This window comes from Drosophila nasuta, chromosome 2L (assembly GCF_023558535.2).
Source record: "Drosophila nasuta strain 15112-1781.00 chromosome 2L, ASM2355853v1, whole genome shotgun sequence".
In the NCBI taxonomy this organism is placed as follows: Eukaryota; Metazoa; Arthropoda; class Insecta; order Diptera; family Drosophilidae; genus Drosophila; species Drosophila nasuta.
The window spans coordinates 27,927,582-27,954,182 of NC_083455.1; the positions used below are offsets into that span (position 1 = coordinate 27,927,582).

Here is a 26,601-nt window from a genome sequence, read left to right on the forward strand (position 1 = left end):
ACCTTCTTCTTCTTTTTGTTCGCGGCAAACGATTAGCTGCAACGGCGGTCGCCAGTTCCTCAACGACCAGCGACAAATGAACAAAGGGTCGTCCACTCCCTCCTTCACCTTCACCTCCCCCTCTTGCTCCTCTGCTGCTGCTGCTGTGATCTGGCCCTGATCGGGGCACACCAAATTGCTCGATTGTTTATGGCTGCATACAACGCCCACCGAGTGCAGTGCGAGCAGCAACATTGTTGAAGCTGAAGCTGTTGCTGTTGCTGAGACTGAGGCCAAGTGAGAAACCAGCAACAGTAATCTGCCGGTTGATAAAGTGTGCCCCTCGCTCTCCCTCTCACTCTCTTTCTGCCTGCTCCTCCTGCTGTTGTTGCTGTGTCGCTTATCGGCGACGATCGATCGCAACTCGAACAGCGACGGCAACAGCGACGGCGGCAGCAGCGAAGCTGATTTAACAAATTGATAAACAATTGTTGGCGTTGGCGAGTTCCACATGAGTGTGTGTTAGTGTGTGTGTGTGTGTGTGTGTGTGTGTGTGTGGAGTGTGTGTGAGGCGGCGTAACGTTACGAAATGGCTAAACAAACGATCGTCGACAACGGCAACGGGGCAACAACAATAAAATGACGCAGTTAGCTGGCCAAAAGAGCACAGCTAATCCTCATCAGCAATTGTAGCGAAGGAGCAGCAGCAGCTGTCGCTGCCGGCAGCAGCAGCAACCATTGTTAGCAACACGCTCTCGCGCATCGCGACTCGCGCTCTCGCTTCGCAGCCAAATTGGCGAAATGGGAAGCCGAGGATCTTCAGTTGAATTGGAAGATGAAGTTGAAGCTGGAGCTGAAGCTGAATGCTGCGGCTGCGGCTGCGTCGAGCAAACACTTTACGTGTGCTGCTTATCGCGCACCAATCGAAGGCAATAAATATCTTACAAATAAGCAGAATGCGCAGGAATGCGCAGAGATCAAGAGAGCGAGAGAGACAGGGGATGCAGCAATCCAGAAGAAGTGAGAGAGCTAAAGATTGCAGATGAAGCACACGAGATGCTGTCGATTGTTCACGTGCAACTTTTGTGTGAATTCGTGAAAATCGACACGGCAATTAGGGCGGCTGGGAGGCAACCGTCTTCGCATCGTCGTCGTTCAATGCGTGTGCAGCAATCAAAAGACTCAGGCGACGAACTTGCAGCCAAATACAAATTACAGTTGCAACAGTCCGAACAGTCGCAGCAGCTGCAAACAGCAACTTCAACAATGTTGCACTGACATTTCAATAGCCAAGAATTGACAGGTCAACGCGCATTGGCGGCCCGCACGAGAAGCGCTTGGAATCGAACCTGAAGCCTAAAGAGAGTCTCTCCATTCCGTGGGCCGTTGTTGTGTTGCGGCTGTGCTTATCGTCGCCGTCATATCTATCGGCCATGTTGCCTCCTCTGCTTGCTGCTCACTGCTTGCGACTGCTGCGCGCTTCTTATCCGGCCGCATCGCCTGGTCGTTATAATATTTTGTGCCCAAAAACAAATCAGATGTCAGCTTGGCCGCGCTCTAATCATCAAGAGCTCTGGCTCTGGCTGTTGGCCCGGAGTTGGCTCTCGCTCGCTCGCTAGCTCGCTGTGTGTGTGTGACCACCATGCGCTTTTCCACTCGCCGGTTTTCCACGTAATCCGACAGACTCGACTCGAGATGCGTTCGCGGGATAAAGAAGCCAACAGCCAAACAGCCAAACTGCCAAACAACCAAAGAGGCGAACAGCCAAATGGCCGAACGGTCGATGGTCGCTCGATTGGTCGGCAACCTCGAACCTTGTCTGCTTCCCTCCTCACCTCACCCCACCTCACCTTGACTGGTAACTTGTCTCTCGCTTGCTCGACTCTCGACTTGGACAACGTCGCATTGTTTTCACAGCTGCCTGTCGCTTCACTCGCACCGCTGACAATTTGTTCGATAATAATTGCTAAACTCTGGCCACATTTGACACATACAAACGATTCACATGGCATCGCGATACCCAAAACCAGAGAAATGCCATACCACCTCAAATACTCTACAGTGGATTTGAAGTCCTACTTGACATCGAACGCTTATGCTTGGGAGATTTATTATAAATCATATTGCTAAAAATAAATTACATTAGGGTTAGATATTTTTTTAGCTAAAATACAAAAAGTTCTTTAAGAATGGGATAATATTGGATCTAAAGAGTAATCCAATGATGCTCACTTTTAAGCATTTCTCCGATCTCCTTTTAGTATTTCTCTTAATGTTATTTTCTTATTATTTGCAGATTCCAAAGATTTAGGTTCACACGAACTGAGCGAGGAGAAGGAGCAGCAGCACGACTTCGAGGAGCTGCCAGAAGAGGAGGAGGACGAACATCCTAGCGAGGAGAACCAAACAAGCAACCACAGCTCCGACCAGCCCATGGAGACTGACATGGACCAAGTTGAGGCAGAAGATGCCGATCACGAGGAGCAGCAACAGCAGCAGAAGGAGGCTGACAACTCGACGACACCGCCGCGCAGTCCGACGCCGCAGCTGGTGCCAAAGCTGGAGCGGATGGAGCAGCCAGCCACACCGCCATCAGCAGCAGCCACGCCCAGTCCCCCGCCCACACCCACACCTATAACTGCTGCGCTACCGAAGCTGCGGCTTAATGCATTGTTAGCGTCGGATCCAGCGCTCAAACCCGACGCCAAGGAGCTCAATCTGGCCGATGCTCGGCTGCTCGCTCCGCCACCGCAGCTGTCCAAGCCGGAACCGTCATCTTCTCAGAGTCTAGCCGAGGCCAGCAGCAATCTCGTTGAGCCGCTGCTGAAGCCGGCGCGCTTCATGTGCTTGCCCTGTGGAATTGCCTTCAGTTCTCCATCGACCCTGGAGGCGCATCAGGCTTACTACTGCTCACATCGCAACAAGGAGGCGGACGAGGAGGCCGGATCGGGCGATAAGCTGTCAGCTGCGGGAGGCGGAGGCGCCGCTGGCACCGGGAACAGCAACAACAATGGCGGAGGAAGCAGCTCGGAGCCACCGGCGAAGGTGGCGCGCACAGGAAAGCAATATGCGTGCACTCAGTGCTCCTACAGTGCCGACAAGAAGGTCTCCCTCAACAGGCACATGCGCATGCATCAGACCTCGCCAGCTCCCAGCCTGCCCAGCCTCGCCGGCCTGACTGCCAATGGCGTGGCAGCTGTCGGAGGAGTCGGAGTGGGAGTTGGAGGTGCTAGCGGAGTCGCGGCGGGTTCGCTCGAGGAGAGCTCTAGTCAAGTGAGTAGTGTGTTGAGGCCACTGCCCGCTGAGCCAGCAACGAACACGAATTTAATCCGGAATCTCTGCTTTATTCCCTCTCTCCCCACAGCAAATCGATCGCTATTGCAGCGACTGTGATATCCGCTTCAACAACATCAAGACCTATCGCGCACACAAGCAGCACTACTGCAGCTCCCGCCGCAACGACGGCCAGCTCACACCCAAGCCCGAGGCAGGCGTCGGTTCAGGCTCATCCGGCACTCCCGGCACAGCCACCCCGGTCGGTGCTGGCAAACTGAGTGGAGCGCACAGTCCACAGTCGCGGAACAAGACCCCGACTCCCGCCATGGTGGCTGCTGCCGCCGCCGCTGCAGCTGCTGCTGCCTCGTTGCAGGTGACGCCGCCACAGCCCTTCCTGGCACTGCCCACCAACCCGATCATAATTGTGCCCTGCTCGCTTATCCGCGCAGCCAGCCTCATTCCGGGACCGCTGTAAGTAATTAATTAAACGGTTTAGTTCATAGAAATTCCCTCTATAATTTTGTTTATAGAAATTCCCTCTATAATTTAGTTCATAGATATTCCCTCTATAATTAGAGGTCAGGTCTAGTAACTCTCCTTTTATGCAGTCTACTAATGAATCGATCTTCTTCTCTTTGCTTTGTTCATAGGACCACCTCGACTTCGGGCATCGTCAACCCGGAGTCCACTTGCTTCACCCTCGACAACGGCGCCTTGAAGCCGCTGGCCACAGCACTCAACATCAATGCGTTGGCCGGAAATGTGACTCCGACGCCGCCAATGCCCAGCAGCAATCAGCAACCGATTCCTGCCCTGGAACCAGAGCGTCAGTCAGCAAGCAACAGCGAAGCTGAGACCAAGAGCAGTCCCACTGAGCCCAAGCGTAAGGAAGCGGGAGGAGGCGCCACTCGGTAATACGAAAGGCAGAAAAAAAGTGAATAACACTCGCTAAATTTATCCTTAATCCTTTTCTTCCTTCCTTAGCGAGTCTACCCCACTGGATCTCTCCCTGCGTCGTTCTCCTATCTCGGCGCTGTTGCAGCGTCAGCGTCTCGTGCGCTCCGCTGCCGCATTGCTCGAGGCAGAGGAGACGCTCTTGGCTGCTGCAGGCAAAGAGAACCTGGAGAGCGGTGGTAGCGTTACCCCCGAGCAGATTGTGTGCGCTCCCTCGCTGCCCAGCAGTCCCTCGATGAGTCCCTCGCCCAAACGACGGGTCGTGAGTCCTCGCAGCTCCGGCGCTGGCAGCGCTGCCTCCATGTCGCCGCCCACTTTGGGCGTAGGTGTAGGTGTGCCACATCTGCTGGAGAATTTGCCACCGCTGCGCTCCATGCTGCCTGCGGACTTTGCGCTCTCCGAGTCCCTGCTGGCCAAGACCAACCCTGAGTTGGCGCTCAAGCTGGCTGCCGCTGCCGCAGCGGCTGTAGCAGGCAGCAGCACTGCGGAGCTGGCCAGCAAACTGGGCTTCCCCACTGCACCTGGAGCCGGAAGCAACGCTCCAGCTGCGGCGACAGCCAATGCGCCAAGTGCACAGCCACAGATCTATGTGAAGCAGGGCGTGTCCAAGTGCAAAGAGTGCAATATTGTCTTCTGCAAGTACGAGAACTATTTGGCCCACAAGCAGCACTATTGCTCCGCCCGCAACCAGGAGTCGGGCGAGGGCGATGCCAAGAGCGCCAGCTCGCCGCCAAGCGGAGCAGCGACAGCGCAAGTTGGAGCTGGAGTGGGAGGAGCTGCCTCCGCGGCAGAGACTACGCCGGTGGCGTATCAGCAGCTGATCTGCGCTGCCTGTGGCATTAAGTACACATCGCTGGACAATCTGCGTGCGCATCAGAATTACTATTGCCCCAAGGGTGGCGCAGCAGCCACGCCAGTTGCTGATCCCCCACAGCTGCCCAAGGAAAAGTGCGGCAAGTGCAAGACACTTCACGAACTTGGCCAACCTTGTCCACCTCCGGCTGCTCCCCAGCTGCCTCCACTTGCGGCAACCGCGGCCGCGTCGGGCGCCTCCTCGAACAGTGTCAACAAGTGTCCCGTCTGCGGTGTTATTAGTCCTACAGCAGCGTTGGCCAGGAAGCACATGGAGATGCATGGCACAGTGAAGGCGTTCCGCTGCAGCATTTGCCAGTACAAGGGCAACACGTTGCGTGGCATGCGCACTCACATTCGCACCCATTTCGACAAGAAGACGAGCGACGTGAACGAGGAGCACTACATGACTTGCATCTTCGAGGAGGATGCAGCTGCCGCGGCTGCTGCTGCTGCGGCTGCAGCTGTTGCTGCGACTCCCGTTGGACTCGGTTTGGATGTTCCGGTTGTGGCCTCGCCTCAGGAACAACTGGAGCAGCAGCAGCAGGCGCAACATCCACCACAGATCTTCAATTGCGACTACTGCAACTATGCGTCTAGCTACAAAGGCAACGTGGTAAGTTTTCTTTGAATTTGTGTAATGCAACTTAACTAATTCCACTCTCTCTCTATCTTTACAGCTACGCCACATGAAGTTGCTGCATCCACACGTGGCCATCAACTCGCCCTCGATTTCGCCAGAGACGCGGGACCAAGAAATCAATCCGCATGCCGAAGTGGCGCTCGTCAATGGCGATCGCGATTGCTCATCAGTAGCCAGGTAAGTTATACCTAGAATATGAAATGAATTCCCTTTAATCTTGCATCTTCCCCACAGTTTCCACATTAAGTCGGAGCCTCTAGAGCAACCACCCGTGGCAGCAACACTGAGCTTGGTGCATGACAACAACAACTCACCCATTGGCACACCACATACTCACATCAAGGCCGAACCTCAGGACATAGGCATGGATGTATCGCCTCCTTCGCTGCCGCCGCCGCCAGTGTCGAACTCTCCGCTGGGAAACAGCGCAGCGGCCGAGGCCATGAAGAAGTACTGCTCCACCTGCGACATATCCTTCAACTATGTCAAGACCTATCTGGCCCACAAGCAGTTCTACTGCAAGAGCAAGATGCATCGTCCCGAGGCCAACGATAGCCCCAGTCCCAATCACATGAATCACAATCTCCTGGGTGCCACTGTACCGCTGCAGTCGCCCAGCGAGCTGCTGCTGCTCCAGAAGAACAAGGAGAATCTACAGGAGGCGGCCATTTGAGAGAGCCAGCTGATGTGGGAGGCGCAGCGCAAGCAGCTCGAATGGTACTACAAGTGCTTCTAAGTGAAGAGAAGTCGCTTGCCCTCCAATCGAAAGTATTCGCAGAGAATCTCCCTTCCAACACATGAACGATGCTTGCGTGCACAAGTAAAGATAAAGATGCAGATAGAAATGCAGCAGATACTTATATAGAACCACTATTCGTATAAACTTATAGTAGAAATCATGACATATAATGCATGCCAAAGCTTACCACTTAGACAGAAACTACATTGAGTGCAAGAAACTACAAGTTTTCACATATACATACGATACATACACCTATATATACATACATAAATACATATATCTAGATATAGAATCTTTAGGGAGCAACTTTCGCTCTCTGATCCCACGCTAGGAGCATGTCACCCACACTCGGGTGCTGCTGTGGTGAATAATCCTATAGATCCAATATACGACTAATAATTATATTATATTAACGCTAAAGAGAGTGTGCCCCATAATTTAACAATAAACTGTATAATTTAAATATATATAATTAACATTTAACACGTATGCATATACATGTATGTATATGTGGTTACATTTATGCTTATACATTAAGAGTGTGCGACAATAAAACTAATTAATTTATTCAAAATAATTTAGAATGTCCTTTGTAACTCCTATGTGTTCTATCCTCAAAGGACCCCATATTTTTTGATGTGCCAACAAAGTATAGAAAATGGCCAAAATTTTCAAAAATCCACTTTATTTCAGTCATTTGAAAAACGAGCATTATGTCCTTTGGCACAAGGATAACTCGAACCAATACAAACCGATTGGCGTACTATAATGGACGAATGTCTTGTCCAAGGACTTTTTTGTATACCAAAAAAATTACAAGTATTGGATCCTTAGATGACCCCATATTTTTTTGATGCCGATCGATAGAGTGTGTCCTTGTGATTCTAACAATATGTGTCCTTTGAAAATGCGGCAGGATATGGCCGAGATATAGCTTGTTTTCGAAAAAGGACTTTCGTTTTTTAGCCATAACTCAGCCATATTCTGAAGGATCTGAAAAGAACATGCCTTTTTGTAATCAGGGTAACCAGAACAATCGATTGACATCAAAAAGTTTTAAGAATTTTTCCAAAAATTTTCTTCAAATTTTTCAAGGGGTAGGCATGGAAAATTTGTTATAAAACTAGAAAAGTATCCGTATCTCGGCCATTTCAAGGACGATCGTGATGTCCTTTGGCACAAATAAATCAATACTCAATAGAAACCGATTGGCATACTAAAAAGGACGAATATCCTGTAAACAACAAAGTTACAAGGATATTTTTGTAAACAGAAAATTCTGTATATCTCGGCGGTATCCTGTCCGATCCTTGCAGGACCTATGTCAGACGAAGCGTATTGGAAAGGCCCTCCATCCTACCAAAGGACATTCAAATCGTCCTGTAAACAACTGAGATATCAAGGATTTTGTGATTTCAAGTTTCTCTTCAGCAGCTGAAAAACGTAAATTTCTGTTGCATACTTTTAGGTTCACTTTGAATTACGTATTGGATTTTCTGCGAATCACAAAACCCTGCACACCCCTCTTCTAAAACGTAATATAAATATTGAACAGGGATTTGGTTTGTATTATTACCGGATTATACAGATATTGGGCTATAATATATTATTGAATCGCACAATTTTTACGTCGCCGCAAGGTGACGTAAGCAAAAATGCAGCGTCATCGCAGCAAAGCAGAAATCTGGCTTGGGAAGATACTTCAGTACATATGTCAAATATGTATATAGATTTATTGAAATAAAAGCAAATCGATCTTACAGTGCCTCGTAATCAAAAAATTTTGGAAATCTATATATATATATATGTATATTAATTATAAGGTAAATTTTATATGTATTATATATATAATTTATAATTGGTGAAATCCGAATGCTCATATTGTTTGACATCATTAAAATCAATTGAATTAATTGAACTTAGGAATTATGAAAATGTTTTGTAGTTAGCAGAAGAGGAAGCGTTCACGAAAACGCTTCGATCCTAAATGTTTGTTGTTGTTGTTTTGTGTTGATGATCACTTTTAGTTCTATTATGTTCTTTGTTGTTGTGTGTGTGCAAATATGAAGAGAGTAGCGGTATTTCAGTTGTTTCTTGTTTGTCTCTTGCTGTTGTGTTGTATTGTGTTATTGGTTCCTTTATTCGGTGGCTGCCATAGCACGAGCCTGGGCTCGAACACGTTTCTCATACTCGAGACGGTTTTGACAGTAAATGGTGTATGCCTCGGCTTGGGCCGGATCCTTGATATTGGGCTCGTTAAGCAGGTCCTGAATGCCCAACAGGATCTGTTTGATTGTGATGGCCGGACGCCAATCCTTCTCCTCGTCCAGTAGCGACAAGCACACTGTGCCCGACGGATACACATTGGGATGGAAGAGTGGCGGCTCGAACTTGCATTTGGGTGGCGACGTTGGGTAGTCGTCCTTAAAGATCATGCGCAGCTTGTACAAGCCACCCTCCCAGGGTGTGGACTTTTTGCCGGGGATCGCGCACTCCCAGATCATCAGGTTAAGTGTGCCGTCGGGATTTTTGGCCGGACGTGCAACGAATCCAAATGGATGATCTTTGCGCCAAGCCTTTCGCTCTTCGCCCAAACGTGTTATAGCAATGCCGGACATCTTTTTTCTCTTATGTTGTTGTTGGTTTTACAAGTTAGCAACCTAGAAAGCGAGTTTTGCGTTTCGCTTTCGTTTTTCTATCGCCGAGTCTCCTTGTCTCTGCTTCTTCTCTGTGCTCGCTGTACACGCTGCTTGCGTCTGTCTGAAAAAGTTTGCCGTCATTATTAAAACACAAAATAACGAACCAGTTGCGCAGTCACAAGTGAAATACATACCCTTGTGCAATATTCTTTGAAATTCGCTCGGAATTCCAATGAAATTGTATAGTTTTTTTCTATACTTCACAATTTTTGCACAATTTTAGCGCAATTTGACGGCTTTGGCTGTGTTTACAGTAATCACCACTGCTCCACAACTGTTGAGTAAAGGTGGCGAAACATCGATGGCTCTTTATCGATAAATTATTTACGGCAAACGATATTTTTACTGCAAAATAATATATATTCTTTTATAATAGAATTTTTGATTTGTTTTTTTAATCAGAGTTCCTATAGCTTGCTTTATGCGTAAAGTATACGTATGATATATTTGACGATCACTAAATTAAAAAAGTGACCAACAATTTAACATGTTAGTATATTTTCAAACTCGTGCAAAATGTGAGTAACTTTAAAAAATTAGCTCGATTTAGCGCATTTCTTTTTATTCACTATTCAGTTCTCCTTTTCCGTCTCTCAATTGGATTTTTGTTGAACAAAAGCGATTTTCACAATAAGAAATTCACGTATGCTATTGTGCGCCACCTTATTAAACTCACATGGCACTGTTACTGGTGTACTGTTACAGCTGTTCTGCATCCGTTTACCAGCACACTTTTTTATCGCTGTTAAACTTGTTATTTATCGATATCAACAATGTGCCCGGATTTAAAAACACATTTTATTTTAGCGGAATATTTGAATTTATTTGCATTTGGAAATTCTTGGAATATTTCAATTTATTGTTCTTATATGTACGTAATTTTGATACAATTCTGTTTTTTAAAGTTATATGCAGTTTTGATTTTTTATAAAAAATTGGAAAATTTGCTTTCTATTAATTTAACTTATACGAACTCAATAAGGTGGTTGTGCCTTGTGAAGGAACATTCCTAGATCAAAAATGAATCGTCTTTTATAGATTGGTTGCTGGAAGTTGCAGTATAAGCGCATAAGGAAGCGTATTGTAGATGTGCAACCGATAAGAAAACACGCAAACAAAGTGTGTGCTGCTCTCGTGACTTGGCCAATAAAATAGAAGACATTTACGCGGGTTGTTTGAGAGGGAAGTAGTTACTCTATGGAATTACTTCGCCTTCTTGGACTCCTTCTTTTTGCTGCTGCTACTGCTGCTGGCGCCGCCGCTCTCATCCTTTTCTTTCTTCTCCTTCTTCTCGGGTTTCTCCTCGGGATGATCCTCGTATGCGAAGAGCACCTTCAACTCACCACGCACCAGAGCCACCAGCAATGGTGTTCCCATGCATGCTGGCACCAAATACAAAAGCGCTGGCTGTGCGTGCTTGAAGACGTGCATCACAAAGATCGTGGCCAGCAAGCCCATGAAGTAGGCCACCAGGGTGGAGTAGAAATAGATGCGGGTCTTGCGCTTTTTGCTATCATCGAAGCGCAGCAGCAGTGCAATGAAAATGCCAGGAATCACGATGTCGCCAAGACCCAGCATGGCAAAGTTCGAGGCGTTGAAGCCATTGTCGAGAATGTCTTGGGGAAAGACTAGCTTAATGGGCGCTTCGAAGCTCTTGGCCACTGTCACCATGACATTGGTGCCAAACACCCAGAAGATGTCGTAGAAGAAGAGTCCGCTAAGCAGGATAACGCCAGTGACAAAGTTGTTCAAATGCAGCATCTCGACACCGTTGATGGCAAAGGCCAGACCAAACATGTTGTTAGCGATCCAATGCTTCTTCAGCAGATACCAGACACCGATGGCGGAGGAGATGACCAAGCACACAATGTCATGTGTGGAGAACTTGTAGTTGATGATGTCCTCCTTGTGCTTGCCCTCGCCCTTTGTAAAGTGAATGTGGAATGGCACCTTTGGCACTGCGGCAGGCATCAGCGAATTGATCACGGGGCTCAGCAGATGGGCAAGAGCAATCACGCCCAGCACGAAGAAGTAGCCGGTGAGCAACAAGTTGATGTGGACCTTTTGGAATATTTTGAAGAACATGTAGAGGCCGAAGAGGGCCACTGAGGCAATCAGTGGGAAGTACATGGCGTCCTTCTTGGTCATTGTGTCCGCTTTCTCACCTGTCGACTGTGGCAGATGTGCAGAGTGAAAGTAAAAGTGAAAATCACTCAGCGAAGAAAATATTTATTTTGCATGCAACTCACCTTCTTAAGCTTGTGCAGCTTCACGGAACGTATGGAGCCAAAGATAATGGGCAGCATAGCCATGATGACGAGGCTGCCATACGCGACTGCGATACCCTCCGGCGTCGACGGCTTCTTTTCGGCAGTAATGGATTCATTTTTTGCATTCGCATTTCCATTCACATTTTCGAGGATTCCTTTGATTGCCTCTTTTACGCTGCCAATGACCTCTTCCGCCATGTCTGCTCTTGTTATTTGTCACTTATTTCACTAAGGATTCACTTAACTTAATGCGCCGTTCACGATTTTTGTTGCAAATCGTTCGGCCCACACTGTTTGGGGGTAACTCAAAACTGACACGCAGCACTCAACAACAACAGTATGCACACCAACGCACACGTCAACAGTAGAGAAGAGTGTGCCCGTTTGTGTCAGATACATTGATGTATCGATGCTTTATTTCGAGCATCGATTTTTTATGGCGAATATTATAAATGCATTTTGTAAGCAAATATTTATAATTTATTATTATTTTGTATTGTATACCCTTTTCAGATTAAATTGAATAATTTCTTGAATAAATATTTGAATATTTAGATGCTTTGAAATTTATATTTGCCATAAAATATCGATTGTTACGCAAACTTAAATCACCTTTTAATCGATAGTGGTATTGTTCTGCACATATGGGCGGTAGATTCAAATGATTGCACTATACTGTTGCTGTCGAATGAATTTGATATTTACTTAAATATGTGCCGTTGTTCCACTTTTGCTTCTCCACACTCTATTGTAACGCACGAGTGTGAATGGAATTTATCTCTTATCCAGCAGTCTCTCGCCAGCATTCTCGTCGCTGCACGTTATCAGACAAAAGAGCTGCAGCCATGTGCGAAACAAAACTCTGTGTGCGATTCTCCAGCGATCCTCAGTCGAAAACTGGAGCCCGATGAGCGTACACATTGTACAAACACAATTAGAACAAGAATTCCGAAAATAATACTCACCATACAAAAACGCTGTGAACTTGAAGAAAACAATGTCGAGAAAGATAAAAACTGAGATTTCCGGTCGTGGGCTGCCGTTGTTCCTTCAACGGGCAATAGGAACGATGGCGATGCTGATGATGGGTTGCATGCTCATTTCCGTACCAGGCGCCACTTGTAAGTGCTATTGTAATCAAGAATTTATCACAATCCCTGACAAACTATATATCTCTGATTAGCTCTGTCCGATGACGATGGCGCTGTTGATGATAAGGCCAACATCAGCACCATCGAAAAGCTGCAGCTGAATATTTTTATTAATTATGACGAGCACACTCAGCCCACTGTTGGAGGGCATCCAACGAACATCAGCCTTGGGCTCTCGGTCAATTACATTGACATCGACGAACTGGATGGAAAGATCACGCTCCATTGCTGGTTAAATGCGGTGAGTAGCCCAAGAATTCCTCAGCACGGTCTTAATATTAAACTAATGCAACATCACAGCGCTGGAAAGATGAATCACATATTTGGAATGCAAGTGAGTACGACAACATCACCAAGGTGCATATGTCGGGACACAAGTTATGGAAGCCACAGATTACGCTCTTCAATTCGGCCGTTGAGGAGGGCAACTTTCTGGTAAGCACGCAGCTGATCCTCTCCAGCGATGGTAGCGTGCTCTGGGTCACTCCGGCTGTCTACACCGCCTACTGCAGTCTCAATATGCGCAACTGGCCCTACGACGAACAGACGTGTAAACTGAAAATTGGCACCTGGTCGATGAATCACATTGACGCTGTCTACAACAAGGAGAATCATGAGCTCAACTACGAGAACGTCGTTGAGTCCACAGAATGGGAAATTCTCAGCGGCCTAACGAAGTTTGTGCACAAAGACATTTACAACTACATCGAATTCACATTCAGGGTGAAGCGTCGATCCTCCATGTACACAGCTGTCATTTATACACCTGCCATTTGCATTGTCATCCTGGCGCTGTCCACCTTCTGGCTGCCACCTCAAATGGGCGAGAAGATACTGCTGAATGGCATCCTCATCGTCTTGATCTCCGCCTTCCTCATGTACTTTGCCCAACTCTTGCCGGTGCTGGCCGAGAACACGCCACTAATTGGTAAGTACAATTTGTATGCCTTTTACAACTTGTAATACATTCCATGCATCCACAGTGGTATTCTACAGCGCCAGCTTGTTGCTGCTCAGCCTATCCATGATTATCGAAGTTGTGGTGCTTTATCTGGCCACAGCACAGCACAAGCGGCGACTGCCCGATTTCCTCAAGAATTTGCTGAATGGTAAGCTTGGCACTTGGCTCTTCCTCTCCTACTTCAGCAATGAGAGTGAATCGATGACCGCCCGAAATGGCAACGGCATCATCAAGGAATTGGACGACCATGTGTACGAGAATGCAGATGAGCCCATCAATCCTCTGGACATTAACAGCGAAGTGCCCTCGGCTCGTGCTCTGCAGTATGATTGGGTGCTGCTGGCCACCGCTGTGGATCGCATCTGTTTCCTGGGCTTTGGTCTGGTCTTCGCGGTGCTGTGCATCGTTTACGGCGTCTAGGGTTGAGTTGTTCTCATTCGCGGTTGATGCTTATTACTATTTCAAATTCTATTATACTCATATTACTAAATACAAAACTAATCCTTAATTAACAAGTACACAAGTTGTTATATATATGATGTTGATACTTCTATTTACGAGTATGTACAATATTTAGACACAGACATAAAAGTAAAATTAAGTGTTGGCTTAAAAGCGACAACGACAAAGATAACAGACGATGTAACAAATTAGCCCGGAAAGTGACCCTTCAAGTGGAGAAAAGTGTTTGGGGGTGACTTGCCCTTCTGGTATTGCTTTTTGCTGCTGATGCGATCCTCGTGGACGCTGCTTCATTGCTCCATTTTATCACATATTATATGAAAATTACACAATTAACCAAAAGTAGCTCGAATTAAGCGAAATGTCCCTTTTTGCAGGCAGACGACAACAGCCACATAGAGAGAGAGAGAGAGGGAGATATGAAGAAAGAGAGAGTTGTCTTGTGCGCAGCGGGTGGTCCTTGCGCAGGTCCAGTCCCCCATCCAGTTGTCTCTCTGCCTGCCTGGTTGATGGCCGTGCTGTTGTAAACAACCCCAACAAATTGGGGTTGCCATTTCAATTAAATGCATTGCTGGGCGGGGTATGCTGCTCATAGCTCGGCGTTGTCGCTGTTCTGGGTCCCGGGTCAGCAGCACTGCCAGCGGACTGGCTGGTCACTGCGGCATACGATCCAGCTGTGGGAGCGGGTCCAGCAAACACTGCGGACACATTGCCAGGCGAGGGCAGCGATGAGGCTGTCGAGGGCGAAGGAAATCCCAGGCTGGAGCAAGTGGACGCCGGCGAAGTGAGCTCCGTTGCTGATGTGTGATGCAGCAGTTGGGCATGGGGATGTGCAACGTGCGGATGATGAGTGTGTGTGTGTGAATGTGAGTGGGAATGATGCGCCAGATGATGCTGTAGGTGCTGCGGGGGCATCGCATGTGGAGCGCCGCCAGCAGCAGCGTGGTGATGATGCTTATAGGAACTAATCATGCTGCTGGCCGGATCACAGCCTTGCGCCTGTGCCTGGCAAGCTGCCATCAGGCCGTGAAAGTCAAACTTGTAGGCGTAACGCTTGCCATGAACCTTGGTCATAATGTTCTTGTCGTAGTAGTACCTGGAAAAAAGAAGAGAAGAGAGAGGGAATCAGTTGGCAACTAGTTTTGGTGCGAATGAGTCACATGCGATAATGGACCAGAGTTGTCTGGTTGTGTGGACTCACCTTAGAGCTCTGCTCAGCTTATCGTAGTTCATGTTTGGCTTGGCCTTGCGCTCGCCCCAACGCTTGGCCACCTCGTCTGGATCGATAAGCCGGAACTCGCCCGATTGGCCCTCCCAGCTGATACAGTTTGCGTTCGACGAATCAGCGAGCAGCTCGAGCAGAAATTGCCAGAGCTGTATCTGCCCGCCAGAGCCCTGGGCGACCAATCGGTGAGAGGCAGCGTTCAGCAGCTGATACGGATCTGAAACAGCAACACAGAAAAAAGCACGAGGCAAATCAAGCAACAGATACACAGATACAGATATATACACCCCGAGAGAAGCAGACAGCAAGAGAGCGACAGAGAGAGATACAAACGAGATTTTCTGGTCAATGGCTGCGTTGCGAGTGGGGCACAACCGGAGCGGAGGAGAGAGAAAAACGCGGTGAAACGGTGACAACGTGGCATGCAAACCAAGCGAAAGCTTTTAATCCGCACACTTATACAGAAAATCAACCGCAAGCGGACATAAATCCTCGAAAGCAGTTAGACTACTCCATAGCAAAACCTCTTGCACCAGGAGATTGGGTTATTCCAGCGATTAAAACGTGCTGCAGATACCTAAGCTAAAGAGTTAGGGACTGCACTAGGCGGAGCTGCTCCCAAGGCTGAGGGAAATTCCCCCCACAATGTTGTGCGACTGTCACGAAGAAAAGACATAAGGTGACTCACGAATCGTGGCCAAGCGACCAGGCAAAGTGAGCTGCGTGCTCAAGAGAGAAGACGGCGATCAAAGAGAAGAGAAAAGTCTGGAATTTGCTTCCTCTGCTTCTAATGAACTTATAGTATGAAATATCTATTCTTTCGGCATCTCTTGAGTATTCCCATTCTGGCACCGGAAATACCAATTGTCGTGCTATGCAGACAAACACACAAAAATATGAGTACATTGGTGCTTTAAGCAACATTAAGCTTAAGATTATAAAAGCTAACACCTTAGGTGATATAGGATCAAAAAAAGTTGCTTGAACAACTTTAATGTTATGTAAACTTATCAAGGAATATATACCGTATAACTGAATTTCATATAATTTAATTACAAAGCAACCTAAAATCCTTCACAAGGAACATCTTAAATAACACATTTTAAATAAAAATAAAATGAGTAATTATTTGATTATTTGAAATCAAGGAGAGAAAATTTTGTTTTGATACAAATGTTTCACTATCATAATAATTTTTCTGTTTAAACTGATTACTCATAATCAAAACGTATCATGATAAATCAAGAAGTACCACAATACTATGCAAATCATACAAAATACAACATTTGGACATCATCTTCAGCATGCACATAATTTACCACATAATAGATCTATCCAAATTATTTAATGGGAATCGGATAATAAATGCAAAACTTAATCAGCAATACAAAACAATGTTCGAGAGCGTAGATCAAAGAGATGCGAAGTTGAGTCATACCATTGAAGATCATGGAGCTGTGTGTGGCAGCACTTGGACCATGATGATGGTGTGGATGATGATAGTGATGGACAGCGGCAGCCGTATGGTGATGTGGATGCGGATGATGCGTTGCCGTCGGCGCAGGTTGCATACGCAGACCGAAGCGCCTGTTAAAGTCCTCCGAGAGGCGCCACATGACGCCCACATCAACACTAACGCTCATCCTGGGAATGTATTTTTGAAAATTCAGGAGCACAGATTTGGCACTTCACTTAATCATGAAAGACACACTACAAAAATTAGCTTCTCTTTCGAAATAATTTGTTAAAACTAGATTATAAAAAGCATCACTAAAATTTAATTTTGCTTTAGTCTATCACTTGATTTTCCTAATCAATTCGTTGTATTCTTTGTATTTTATTATTTAGCAAGCGCAGCTGTGAACCGTTTCGGGCTAACTCCATTTGGTAACTGATGCCAGGATTGCCAACAATGCGGCCAGCAGCGTCGAGTATCCTTATCAAAAGTCACGCAACCCGTCGGCCAAAATCGGATTGAAAGCCGAGCAGAGCAGAGACGCACCTTCACCTGCGCAGCTGGTGGTAACTGCTTTGGATGCTTCGGCATCTCCCAAAGTCACAGGCCACGTGCAGCCACTCAACCCTCAATGCTCAACCCGGGATTCGGAGTGGGAAGGGAAAAGGGAGTGAGACGCAGTCAGAGAGAGTGGGAGGCATTTGGCCGCCGCAGAGATTTAACTGTAATCTGCGCCACGCCGACAACGTGTAATCCTCTTTTGGCATAAAAAACAAATCAATTAAATTGGCATCGTCACAGTCAGTCAGAGGACGAAGTTGCTCCTCCTGCATGACATATGCCCAGACAACAGGCAGCAGGCAGCAGTCAGCCGGGAACAGGAAGGATGCGACGAATTGAATATTTTCCTGTGTTTTCCTGCTCGCTCAACTGACCGCCTGCGGTGCTGTTGTCACTGTTGTCGCTCCCGTCTCGACTCTCTCTCAGAATTCTGCTCTAGCTTTGGCCTGTGACTTTTCTGACTTTGCGACTTTTGGCGCTGCGCTGGGAGGATTATTTTGATTTTATTATTAGATGCCACATCCTGTGAGAAATTATCATATTTACATCGTTTATTATTAAGTTCATCACTCGAGAGGCGAAGCACTGTCCTTTCGCCTCATGCCCCTCCCTTGTCAAGCAGTTAATAACTGTCGAGCACAAAAAGTGCTGCATACTTTGCAGCTGCGGTTGTCGCGTTCTATTTTAGCGAAATTCAAGCGATTTACGTTTATGAGTGAAAGTTATAAGCCACTTGCTAAGTAGAGAAGAAATTCAAAATGACAGGTAGTTGAGACTGAAGCTGTGTATCCATAATTAAAAGCAGCTTGAGCTTTAGTTTTGCCAAGGGGCGAAAAACCTCATCACATTCCCCCTCTTCCTTTTCACATTAATTTCTCGCCTTTATCAAACGCAATGCGAGGACGGGAGAAAAACAATCAATGACGCACATAAGTAACAACGCTATCAGTGCCTGAAAATCTTAATCAGTTACCATTAACTTGAATCGACGCACAGAAAAAGGATTCAATTGATGTTTGACCACAAAGGATGCGAGCTAAGGCAGTCGCCTTAAACGTGCCGTGGGGAATACGACGTGCAGCCAATTACAAGCAGTTCAATCTGGACACCATCAGATTTATGTTCCCATAGATTACACTTAACTTCTGCGTTTACTCACTTGGCTCATTCTCGTTCAGCATGGGACTCGTCTCTCGTCCTGTGGCCCTGTATAGACTGAGGGCAAAATGCTTGGCCAGGAGAATGCCTCCTCGACGGGAGCCAGCACAAACCCAGAAATCGGCCCGACTCAGCTGGCAGAGCTCGTTGCCATCTTTGGGAAAGCGGGTAATGTCCGGCTCGGGATCGATCTTAACCTTGCGTGTTAGCCACTTGACCCAACTGGCAATGTCCTCGGTAGTCCAGACATGCGGATCCACAGGCAACACGGGTGTACCAGGACCATTGTTCTCTTCCTCTTCCTCCTGATCCTGCTCCTCATTGGATTTGTTAGAAGGCGGGGACACGTCGGGCAGCTCCAATCCCTGTGATTTAACCAGCAGCGGCAGCCTGGAGCTGAGGCTGCTCTTGCTGGAGCTACTGCTACTCGTATCCGACTCAGAGTTCGAGGATGTGGAGCTATCGCTGGTGGAGCTGCTGCTATCGCTGTCGCTGCTGCTGCTGCTACGTCGACGTTGTCGCTGTCGTCGCCTTGGCCGACTGGCCAAGGGACTCGTCGTCTTCGCCTTCGCTGCATCCAGCGCTGCCTCTGTTGTGCTTGTTGTTGCTTCTGTTGCTTGGGCGGATGCGCTGACCTTGCTGGATCGGACATCCTGGTGCATGGCATCAAGGCTCAGCACAGTTCTCGCGCCGCACAAGAAACTATCAAATTGAGTTGTACTTTGGTTCACACTAAGTAGAATTGCCATGGGACTACCCCAAGTTGAGCAGACACTTATTGCCGACACTAAACAACCTTATCAACTGGAGTAGGAGGTTTCCAATTTAATTGCACTCGCGATTGACGTCATTGTCAAGTGGTTGTCACTAAAAATATGCTTAATCACTCGCGGATGGGTCCGTTGATGGACTTAGGATAAACAAACGTTTGTCCGGGAGCCGGTGATTCACTCGCGCGCGTTTCGAATATTATCTTCCCACCGGTGCGGTCACTAGGGAATTACACTAGCTTGGGTCAAGAAACCAAAGTCGACTTTCCGCAAACAATTTCTGGAAATCTTTTAGTGGAAAATTGTGTTTGAACAGTTAACGACCGATTTACTTTATACGCGGTTCTCGAACGATCAGCAATCGATCAGCAGGCAACCGAGACGCATCTGCACAGGTTCGCGTTTAACCGACTAATGATCAGCCAAAACGTACGACGATAAACTCATGACGAAATCAAGCAAAGCCGAAAGCTCTCTCCCCAACGTTCGTCACTCGCGCAAATCGCTAATCTGTAGCCACCCGACGCCCAATCGGCAATTGCCGAAGCATTGCCGGTAGCTGGTGACCGGTTTGGAGCACTCAATTTGCCAGAGGGATCGCTAAAAGCTTTTTGGGGTTCAGTTATCTGCGCCACGCTCTTGAGATTGCATCGCACTCGCAAGCATGACGTAGGCAACTCTCGCTGAACGTCGGTCTAGGGGCGTGAGTCATCGACGCTGCTTGTTGACGAAACAAACAAATTCGCAATCGTGTGTGTGTTTTTGATGTCTCATGGAGTTCCCCAGGCACAGGTTTCTGAACTGTTGGCGTTTGCAGTGTGTGTGAGGAGAGGGGGAGAGACATAAGGTCGTTCGAGTGTTGAATAAATTCATTCATTAAGATACACTCGCTCTCTTTTACCGTCTCTGTCTGGCACACGCGTTGTCTGTTGACGCGTCATTATTCTTGGAAAAGCAACATGACTTGTTTGCTATGATTGGCCTGCTCTCTCTCTCTCTGTCTGTTGTTTTGGGATCTGTGTCTTATTTTGGCCAATGTTGCCGAAGAAGGCGGCCAGATCACAGTGCACAGTGCGCAGTATAGTAATCGCCGAGCATTCATGGGAATCGCACATTACGCGACCGAAATCCGAAAGCTCTTCGAAACGATTACTGGCAAATGGACAAATAGACGATTGCTCTATTGAAATTATTTGAATTGAGCGCTGCATTCCGAGAAACCATTCTGATTTCATAGCCTCGCCAGCCGCCGTATTTAGTGCAAGTGATTCACCCCAAATGATTCGCGTGCGCCCCCCGACCCCCTCGATTGCCTGATTTGTCATTGTCTTGTGCTTGGCGCCACAGTTATTATACACTTATTTATACTCGTATTTACATTCGTGTTTGCTTTTCGATTCTGCCTGCCTTTGCGTTGGAGATGATCAAGCGACCTGTTGTTCACAGAGCTTTTACTATTTCATTCATAATTCGGTTGCCATTCGGCGACAGAGACAGAGATAGAGAGAGCGAACCTGTTTCTCTCTTACTCTGTTGGTGAATGATCTTGTGAAATTCTGATTGCTCATTCATAACGCGGCGATTGCTTGTTTTAGTATTTCGAGGCGTTCTAATTACAGTCGAACATTCCTAAGGTGAATTCTCAAAGAAATCTTTATGGCATGGAATTCCTCCACAATTATCTATTAGTAACGGACTTGTTGAACTGTCGCGGACTAAGCTGTAATAGCTAAGAACGCTGTAATTTATACACAGCAATGTTGTTTCGTGTTCGGAAAACTCTTATTATAAACGTGTGAAAGTTAGGAAAACTTGCTAGAATGTTTACAATAGATAGCTTTCAATACACATTAGAGACGCTCGACTGCAATTGATAAGTTGGGGAACTCCTTAATCGGTAGTTAGTATGCATAAATAAATAAATAGATTCGCTTACTTGAATTAATGACTTTCACTTGTGGGTTTAATTAGAGTAAAATCACCTTGGGTAATCTGTGCCAGGGAATCACTACTTCAAAGTTGATCTATGTAGACAAGTTGGACTTTGGCGTTGTGAGTGGAGGTGTGACTAAGTGGGCGTGTGTGTGCATGTGTTTGTGTGCGAGTGTGACTATGACTAGTTGTGCCTCGAGTTCATCGAGTGCAGCAGCGATTAATGCAATTCCTCTCTGATTTCCTCGTCATCGGCCTCGTCATCACTGGATGTTGTGGCGTTTGTTGCCGTTGTCGATGCTGTTGTTGTCATGGATATTGTTGTTGCTGCCGTCACCGATGTCGATGCACTGCTGGCCATGCGACCCGAGTTCCAGATCAAATCGAAATCCAAGTCGCATTCCTTGGCAATCCGTTGCACTAAAGCTCTGTCGACCAGGCCAGAGGAGCTCCATGAGTTGTCTTTGACAGCAAGCTCTTTGAGAGCGCGTCCCGCTTCGGGAAACTGCTTGGCGTTTACCAGAGCACGCACTAGCATTGCTAGGATGTGGGCGTGGCGAATGGGAGGCACCTCGGGCTTGACTACAAAAGATGAAAAACAATTAGAAAATGATCAAGTAACGAAGCAAAAGCATAGTCTAATGCTTAAGATACTCACCCAACATGCTGCGACAAGCTCCGATGACGCTCTGATTGTCGCCGGCGCGCAGTGCTTGCTGCATCTCCAAAATGGTCTTTACATCCACCACAGTGCGCTGCAGCTTGTTGTAGGCGTGCTGGGCGTGGCTGAGTTTCTCCAGGCACTTGGCCGCCTCCTGCATGGCAGTCAGCGCCTTCTCGTAGTCCTGGTACTCCTCGATCTCGATCTGCGCACAAATGGCATAGAAGTTGGCCAGTGAATCATAAGCTTGGCCCTTGCTGTAGAAGCTGACAATGTGCTTCAATATGCTGGCATCGCTCTGCCAGTCCAAGGCCTGCAGATAGTTGGCTGCCATGATGTAGATCTCGCGCTGCCGCGACATGGTGGCAAAGAAGATGATTTTATCGGTATTACCCGATTTCAGCAACGATTTCATGGCGCGTACTTTATCCCCCGCCTGGGTGAACTTCTTGGTGGCGCTGTGATAATCTCCTTGCTGCTGCAGCAGCTCCCCGAGCTGCACCAGGATAGACATACGCGTGGCTTCCTCAAAGTCTCCTTTGCCTGGAGTCAATAAGTCAGCAAGTTCCTCGGTGACTGGGACACCCTTCTCCACGCAGATGCTCAACGCACGCTCCAGATGCTTGGTCTTGGCCAACAGTTGGACAGCTTTCTGGTGCTGCTCGATGCTGGTGAAGAAGTCGGCACAACGATTGATCAGCTCCGCATCGGAGTCCGCATTCAGCTCGGTGGCAATGATCTCTAGTATCTCCGGCTGCTGAGACTCGAATGCCATCTCCAGAGCCTTGTGCAACATACCCGCTCGATGGTAGAGCTCCACGGCGTGCTTAAAGTTGCCACACTCCTCAAAGTACGCGGCCGCAATCGCTTTGTCACGGCTGCGCGATGAGCTGGCCACTGTCCAGAGCTCCTCCTGGAAGTCGTTCTCCTTGCAGATGCGTATGGCATTGCTGAAGGTCTGAGCACGTGTGTAGAACATGATTGCCTCCTGGAACTTGCCCACATTCTCATAGTGCCTTCCCAGGTGATAGCAGGCAGCGCGATCTCCCGACTGCCGGGCAATGGCATCCGCCTTAGAGATCTTGCCCAGGTAGCAGAGTATCTTCACCTGCGAGAACCAATCCTCGGCTTTGCTGTAGACGGCCAAGGCGGCATCCATGTCGCCAGAGCTCTCCACGTACTGACCCCACCACTTGAGCAGATTGGGATCGGTGCTGGACTGAATGTAACGCTTCATGGCCATCGGATTCTCGAGCAGCAGCTGGGTAATGTTCTGTACCGGATTCTGTGTCTTCTCAAAGCACTCGATGGCGCCCTTGATGTCGCCACTCTCCTTTAAAGCTTGCGCCTTCTGGTAGTAAGTGTGTTTCAAGTGGATGCGATCATCCGTCTCGGCCACTTCCAGCGCCTCATCCAGATGGCCCGTGGACTGCAGCAGCTTATTGAGTAGATCGTAGCGCTTGCAGCGTTTGTAAAGCTCCTTCGCTTCCTCGATCATACCCAGTTCGATGGCCAGTACAGCCACCTTAGCCTCCATTTCCAAGTCATCGTCCTCCATGGCCTGACGCAGAGCGCGCACCGAGCGAGCCTGCTCCAGATGACCCATGCACACCTTGGCAACGTCCAGGCGACTCGTGTGCACGCACATCTTGGCCAGATTTGTCCAGATAACCTTCGACTGGATGGAACGCACGCAGCGAAAGGCGAGATCCATTTGTCCCTCGGCCACATGGAGGCTAAAATTGAGCACTTGTCGCCTGGTGACAGCATCGCATTGCTGCAGATCGGCAAAGTCCTGCAGCGGCTGCTCCTGCACCGCATTGACCTGCAGGCAGACGACGCTGGGCACGCACAGATTAAGCAGCTGCGCACCTGCAGCCAACAGTTGCGACTCCAGAACATTCAGCTTGCCCTCGTTCTTCTCCGAGTAGAACATGACGAGGACTTGAGACTCCACGTAGTGACTGGGACCAGGTTGTTGACGACTTGGCTTTAGCGTCAACAGTACCATGGACTTCACCTCCACGGCCAGCAGACGTGGCTCCTCCGTATCCCAGAAAATGCGCACAGCCAAGCTGGATTTATCGACTTGCTGTTCCGATTTGTTAGCTGCCAAGTCGTATGCAAAGAGATTGTTTCGCTCGAAATCCCAGCAGTAGATGGCTGCACAAGGCGTGAAGCTGCTGTTGGCAATCACCAAAGCTAGATGGCTGCCCAAGCTGTTGCATTTGACTAGGATGAATTCGCCAAAGTCATCGAAAATCTCGTGGCCCGATTTGCTGGGAAACAACAGCTTGGGATCGTGGCGTGTCACATCGTAGGCCTTCACATAGCCATTCATGGTAAACACAGACAAGTAGCAGCCGGTTAGATCCATGCCAATGATCTTGCCTTCGATGTCATTGCCCATAATCCTGTGGAGAACGACGCCACCCACAGAGTAAACCATAATGTCGCTGGCGGTCAGACAGAAGATGTTCTGATTGTGCAGACACAGAGCTTGGCACTCAGCGGCAAATGTCTGCATCAGTCTGATGTTGAGCGAGGGCGAGCTCTTCACTGAAGCCGTTGAGCCGGCGCCAGATGCCTCCAGAATCTCATCAAACTCGTCCAGACTCTTTTCCACCTTCTGCAGACTGTACGAAGAGATGGAGCGTCCATTGCTGACCACCAAACTGAGTTCGTTCAGCGCCAAAGCGGTTACAGCAAACTCTGCTTGAACTGAGCATTGTCTGCCGCTGCAGTGCGTCAATTGGATGCTCTTGGCCGCACTTTGCACTGCCCACAGACTGCGTGTATGACAGGCAAGAAGCGGCTGTTCTTTCAGCATAAACACGCTTGACAGACAATTGACCAGGATGCAGGGCTTTGCCAGCTCATTGAAGCCCCAGGTGCAGCTCTTGACGGCGCCCTGTCGCGAGAGCGTTGAGATGTTGCCCAGCTGCCAGGCATCCTCAGGAGCGCTGACAAAGCAGCTCACGGTGCGTTTCCAGGTGTAAAGGTTGCCCAGATTGGTAGCCGCACACAATGTTTGATTGCTTGTGCTGTAGGCGAGGCAGGTAAAGATCTCATTGGAGGCGAGTTGTGCGTATTTGGACATTTTCTTTGGCAGAATGTTGTTGCCGTTGCTGTCGCCGCTACTCTCGGGACTGAAGAAGTTTCCAGTCGAATTGATGTTGTTCGAGCTAGACGTAGCATTGCCAAGGCTGGAGATAGATGAGCTTAGTCCCAACAAACTGGAGCTGGGCAAGTCCATCTTCAGCAGATAGTTGTCGCTACGTTCAATGTCCCAGATACGTACCGAGAGATCACCCGTGATGATGGCCAAACTGTTGCCTGCCCAGGCGATGGCGCCATGCTTGCCAGAGCCGCGTCCACTCAGCTTAACTCTGTCCAGCTCTGTGAGTATGCCAGTGGACTCCACCAGGTAGAGCGTTATGGTCAAGTCATCCAAGAGACAAATGACCGCATCCCTAAAATGCAGCCAGTATATAGAAAATAGATATTTCAAATAGTTAACTGCAATACTCACTTCTTGGGATGCCAAAGCATCTGGATGATAGACGGCTGCTGTGGACCACTCTTCATCACCTCGGTGCAGGTGCCGCCTTGGTTGATGTAGTAAACAACCCCGCCTTGGGTGCAAGCATAGAAGCAGTGATTGTCCCGTACTGTGGAGTGGCCACGAGCCGCAGTTCTTGGTCGCCAATTGGTCAAAGTATCCAGTGCATTTTCATCGCCAGCCACTGCAGCCTTTGCCAGACTGGCCATCTCCTCCCTCACCTCGCTCTCGACTGTCCGCCGAAAGCAGATAAGCAACAAAACCTCGCGCAGATCATGCGAGAACATAGTAAGAAACTGGTACTGACCATCACAACGCCAGCCCGTGACCAAGCCCATGGCATCGGCTGTTACCATGCGTCCGCCCTGCTCACTGAATTCCAGCAGCACAATGGCCGCCTTGTGGGGACCGCTGACGCTGGCGAACTCGCGATGCCCGGCAAACCAGACATGGATGTCGCCGTGCTCCCAGCCCGTGGCCAGCAGCGCCTTCTCCGGATGCCAACAGAGTGCCGTAGCCTGTGAGGTGGCATGCACAGGATAAGTCACATCCCGCTGAGGTTCTCCCTAAAAAAAAGTCAACATATTTCAGTTGCGCTTGCGACATTTTTAATCCAACTTACCGTGTCGGCAAAGATGGTGACGCTGCCACCACGCTCCTGGCTGTAGGAGGCGACGGCGAAGAGCGGCTCATTGGGATGCCAGCTGCTAATGGTGCTCACTGCATCCAAGTCCAAGAATTCAATCTTTGTGTCGAAGTAAAGCGTCATCTTTCTGATGGTTCAACTGGAAAATATTTATGCCGGTGGTCACAACAAACAACGGTTGCCATGGCGCCGTCTTCACCAGCTGTCATCCTGGACTTGCTCGGTGTCCTACACATTGCGTCAGCCCTGGTAAAATTCGTGGTCATTAGTAAAATTCATAGCGATACTTGAAATACGAAAATTTCACAACCGGAAAACCGATTTCATGCTGATAATATTCACTGTCTATCGCGCCCTCTCTAATGCTACTCGCATGATTGCTCCGATTACACTATGCGTCAAAAAATATTATAAGACAACGCCTACGCGTTTTCCTGTCAATTTAATATTAATTGTTTTTATATTTAAATACTCTGAAGTATGCACAAAGTTGTATTTTGATATATGTACATACAAGTTGAGGAATTTATGAGTTTTGTACTGAAACGTAAATATTTAATATTTACCATAGATTCGATTACGTTTAATATTGTGAGAAACTAAGTTAATGAATATTCAAACAATAATGAAGAGATCGACAT

General features: G+C 48.0%; 6 protein-coding genes across 8 annotated transcripts in view; 2 read left to right on the top strand and 4 right to left on the bottom strand.

The window, feature by feature from the left end:
* Positions 1–7,011, top strand: part of LOC132792522 (zinc finger protein ush) — a 60,913-nt gene extending 53,902 nt beyond the window's left edge. The window contains exons 3-8 of the mRNA XM_060801971.1: positions 2,276–3,252; positions 3,344–3,726; positions 3,906–4,166; positions 4,240–5,677; positions 5,742–5,881; positions 5,939–7,011. Coding sequence (XP_060657954.1) covers positions 2,276–3,252; positions 3,344–3,726; positions 3,906–4,166; positions 4,240–5,677; positions 5,742–5,881; positions 5,939–6,377 — 3,638 coding nt within the window. The 3' untranslated portion in view covers positions 6,378–7,011. The remainder of the gene's footprint in view (positions 1–2,275; positions 3,253–3,343; positions 3,727–3,905; positions 4,167–4,239; positions 5,678–5,741; positions 5,882–5,938) is intronic.
* Positions 7,012–8,160: 1,149 nt separating this feature from the next.
* On the bottom strand, positions 8,161–9,438 carry LOC132791684 (SUMO-conjugating enzyme UBC9-B). 2 transcript variants are annotated; one of them, XM_060800825.1, is made up of 2 exons: positions 9,280–9,438; positions 8,161–9,202 (listed from the first exon to the last, which is right to left on the bottom strand). In XM_060800825.1, exon 2 carries the CDS (start codon positions 9,062–9,064, stop codon positions 8,585–8,587), a length of 480 nt encoding a protein of 159 aa, XP_060656808.1. In that variant the 5' UTR covers positions 9,065–9,202; positions 9,280–9,438; the 3' UTR covers positions 8,161–8,584. The 2 variants fall into 2 exon arrangements, with proteins under 2 accessions (XP_060656808.1, XP_060656729.1); XM_060800746.1 differs by having other exon boundaries at positions 8,161–9,206.
* A 545-nt stretch (positions 9,439–9,983) lies between these two features.
* LOC132791034 (minor histocompatibility antigen H13) lies at positions 9,984–11,754 on the bottom strand. The gene is made up of 2 exons (XM_060799848.1): positions 11,395–11,754; positions 9,984–11,317 (listed from the first exon to the last, which is right to left on the bottom strand). Exons 1-2 carry the CDS (start codon positions 11,611–11,613, stop codon positions 10,349–10,351), a joined length of 1,188 nt encoding a protein of 395 aa, XP_060655831.1. The 5' UTR covers positions 11,614–11,754; the 3' UTR covers positions 9,984–10,348.
* Positions 11,755–12,412: 658 nt separating this feature from the next.
* On the top strand, positions 12,413–13,947 carry LOC132790944 (neuronal acetylcholine receptor subunit alpha-2). Its single transcript, XM_060799739.1, has 4 exons — positions 12,413–12,536; positions 12,599–12,807; positions 12,867–13,494; positions 13,550–13,947. The coding sequence occupies exons 1-4, from the start codon at positions 12,413–12,415 to the stop codon at positions 13,945–13,947; spliced, it is 1,359 nt and encodes a 452-aa protein (XP_060655722.1).
* Positions 13,948–14,058: 111 nt separating this feature from the next.
* LOC132790801 (DNA-binding protein D-ETS-6) lies at positions 14,059–21,064 on the bottom strand. 2 transcript variants are annotated; one of them, XM_060799543.1, is made up of 3 exons: positions 18,391–21,056; positions 15,191–15,431; positions 14,059–15,085 (listed from the first exon to the last, which is right to left on the bottom strand). In XM_060799543.1, the coding sequence occupies exons 1-3, from the start codon at positions 19,136–19,138 to the stop codon at positions 14,545–14,547; spliced, it is 1,530 nt and encodes a 509-aa protein (XP_060655526.1). In that variant the 5' UTR covers positions 19,139–21,056; the 3' UTR covers positions 14,059–14,544. The 2 variants fall into 2 exon arrangements, with proteins under 2 accessions (XP_060655526.1, XP_060655608.1); XM_060799625.1 differs by lacking the exon at positions 15,191–15,431 and having other exon boundaries at positions 14,927–15,085; positions 18,391–21,064.
* Positions 21,065–21,095: 31 nt separating this feature from the next.
* On the bottom strand, positions 21,096–26,260 carry LOC132790402 (intraflagellar transport protein 140 homolog). The gene is made up of 4 exons (XM_060798942.1): positions 25,937–26,260; positions 25,285–25,880; positions 21,750–25,225; positions 21,096–21,673 (listed from the first exon to the last, which is right to left on the bottom strand). Exons 1-4 carry the CDS (start codon positions 26,081–26,083, stop codon positions 21,312–21,314), a joined length of 4,581 nt encoding a protein of 1,526 aa, XP_060654925.1. The 5' UTR covers positions 26,084–26,260; the 3' UTR covers positions 21,096–21,311.
* Between the last annotated feature and the right edge of the window lie 341 nt (positions 26,261–26,601).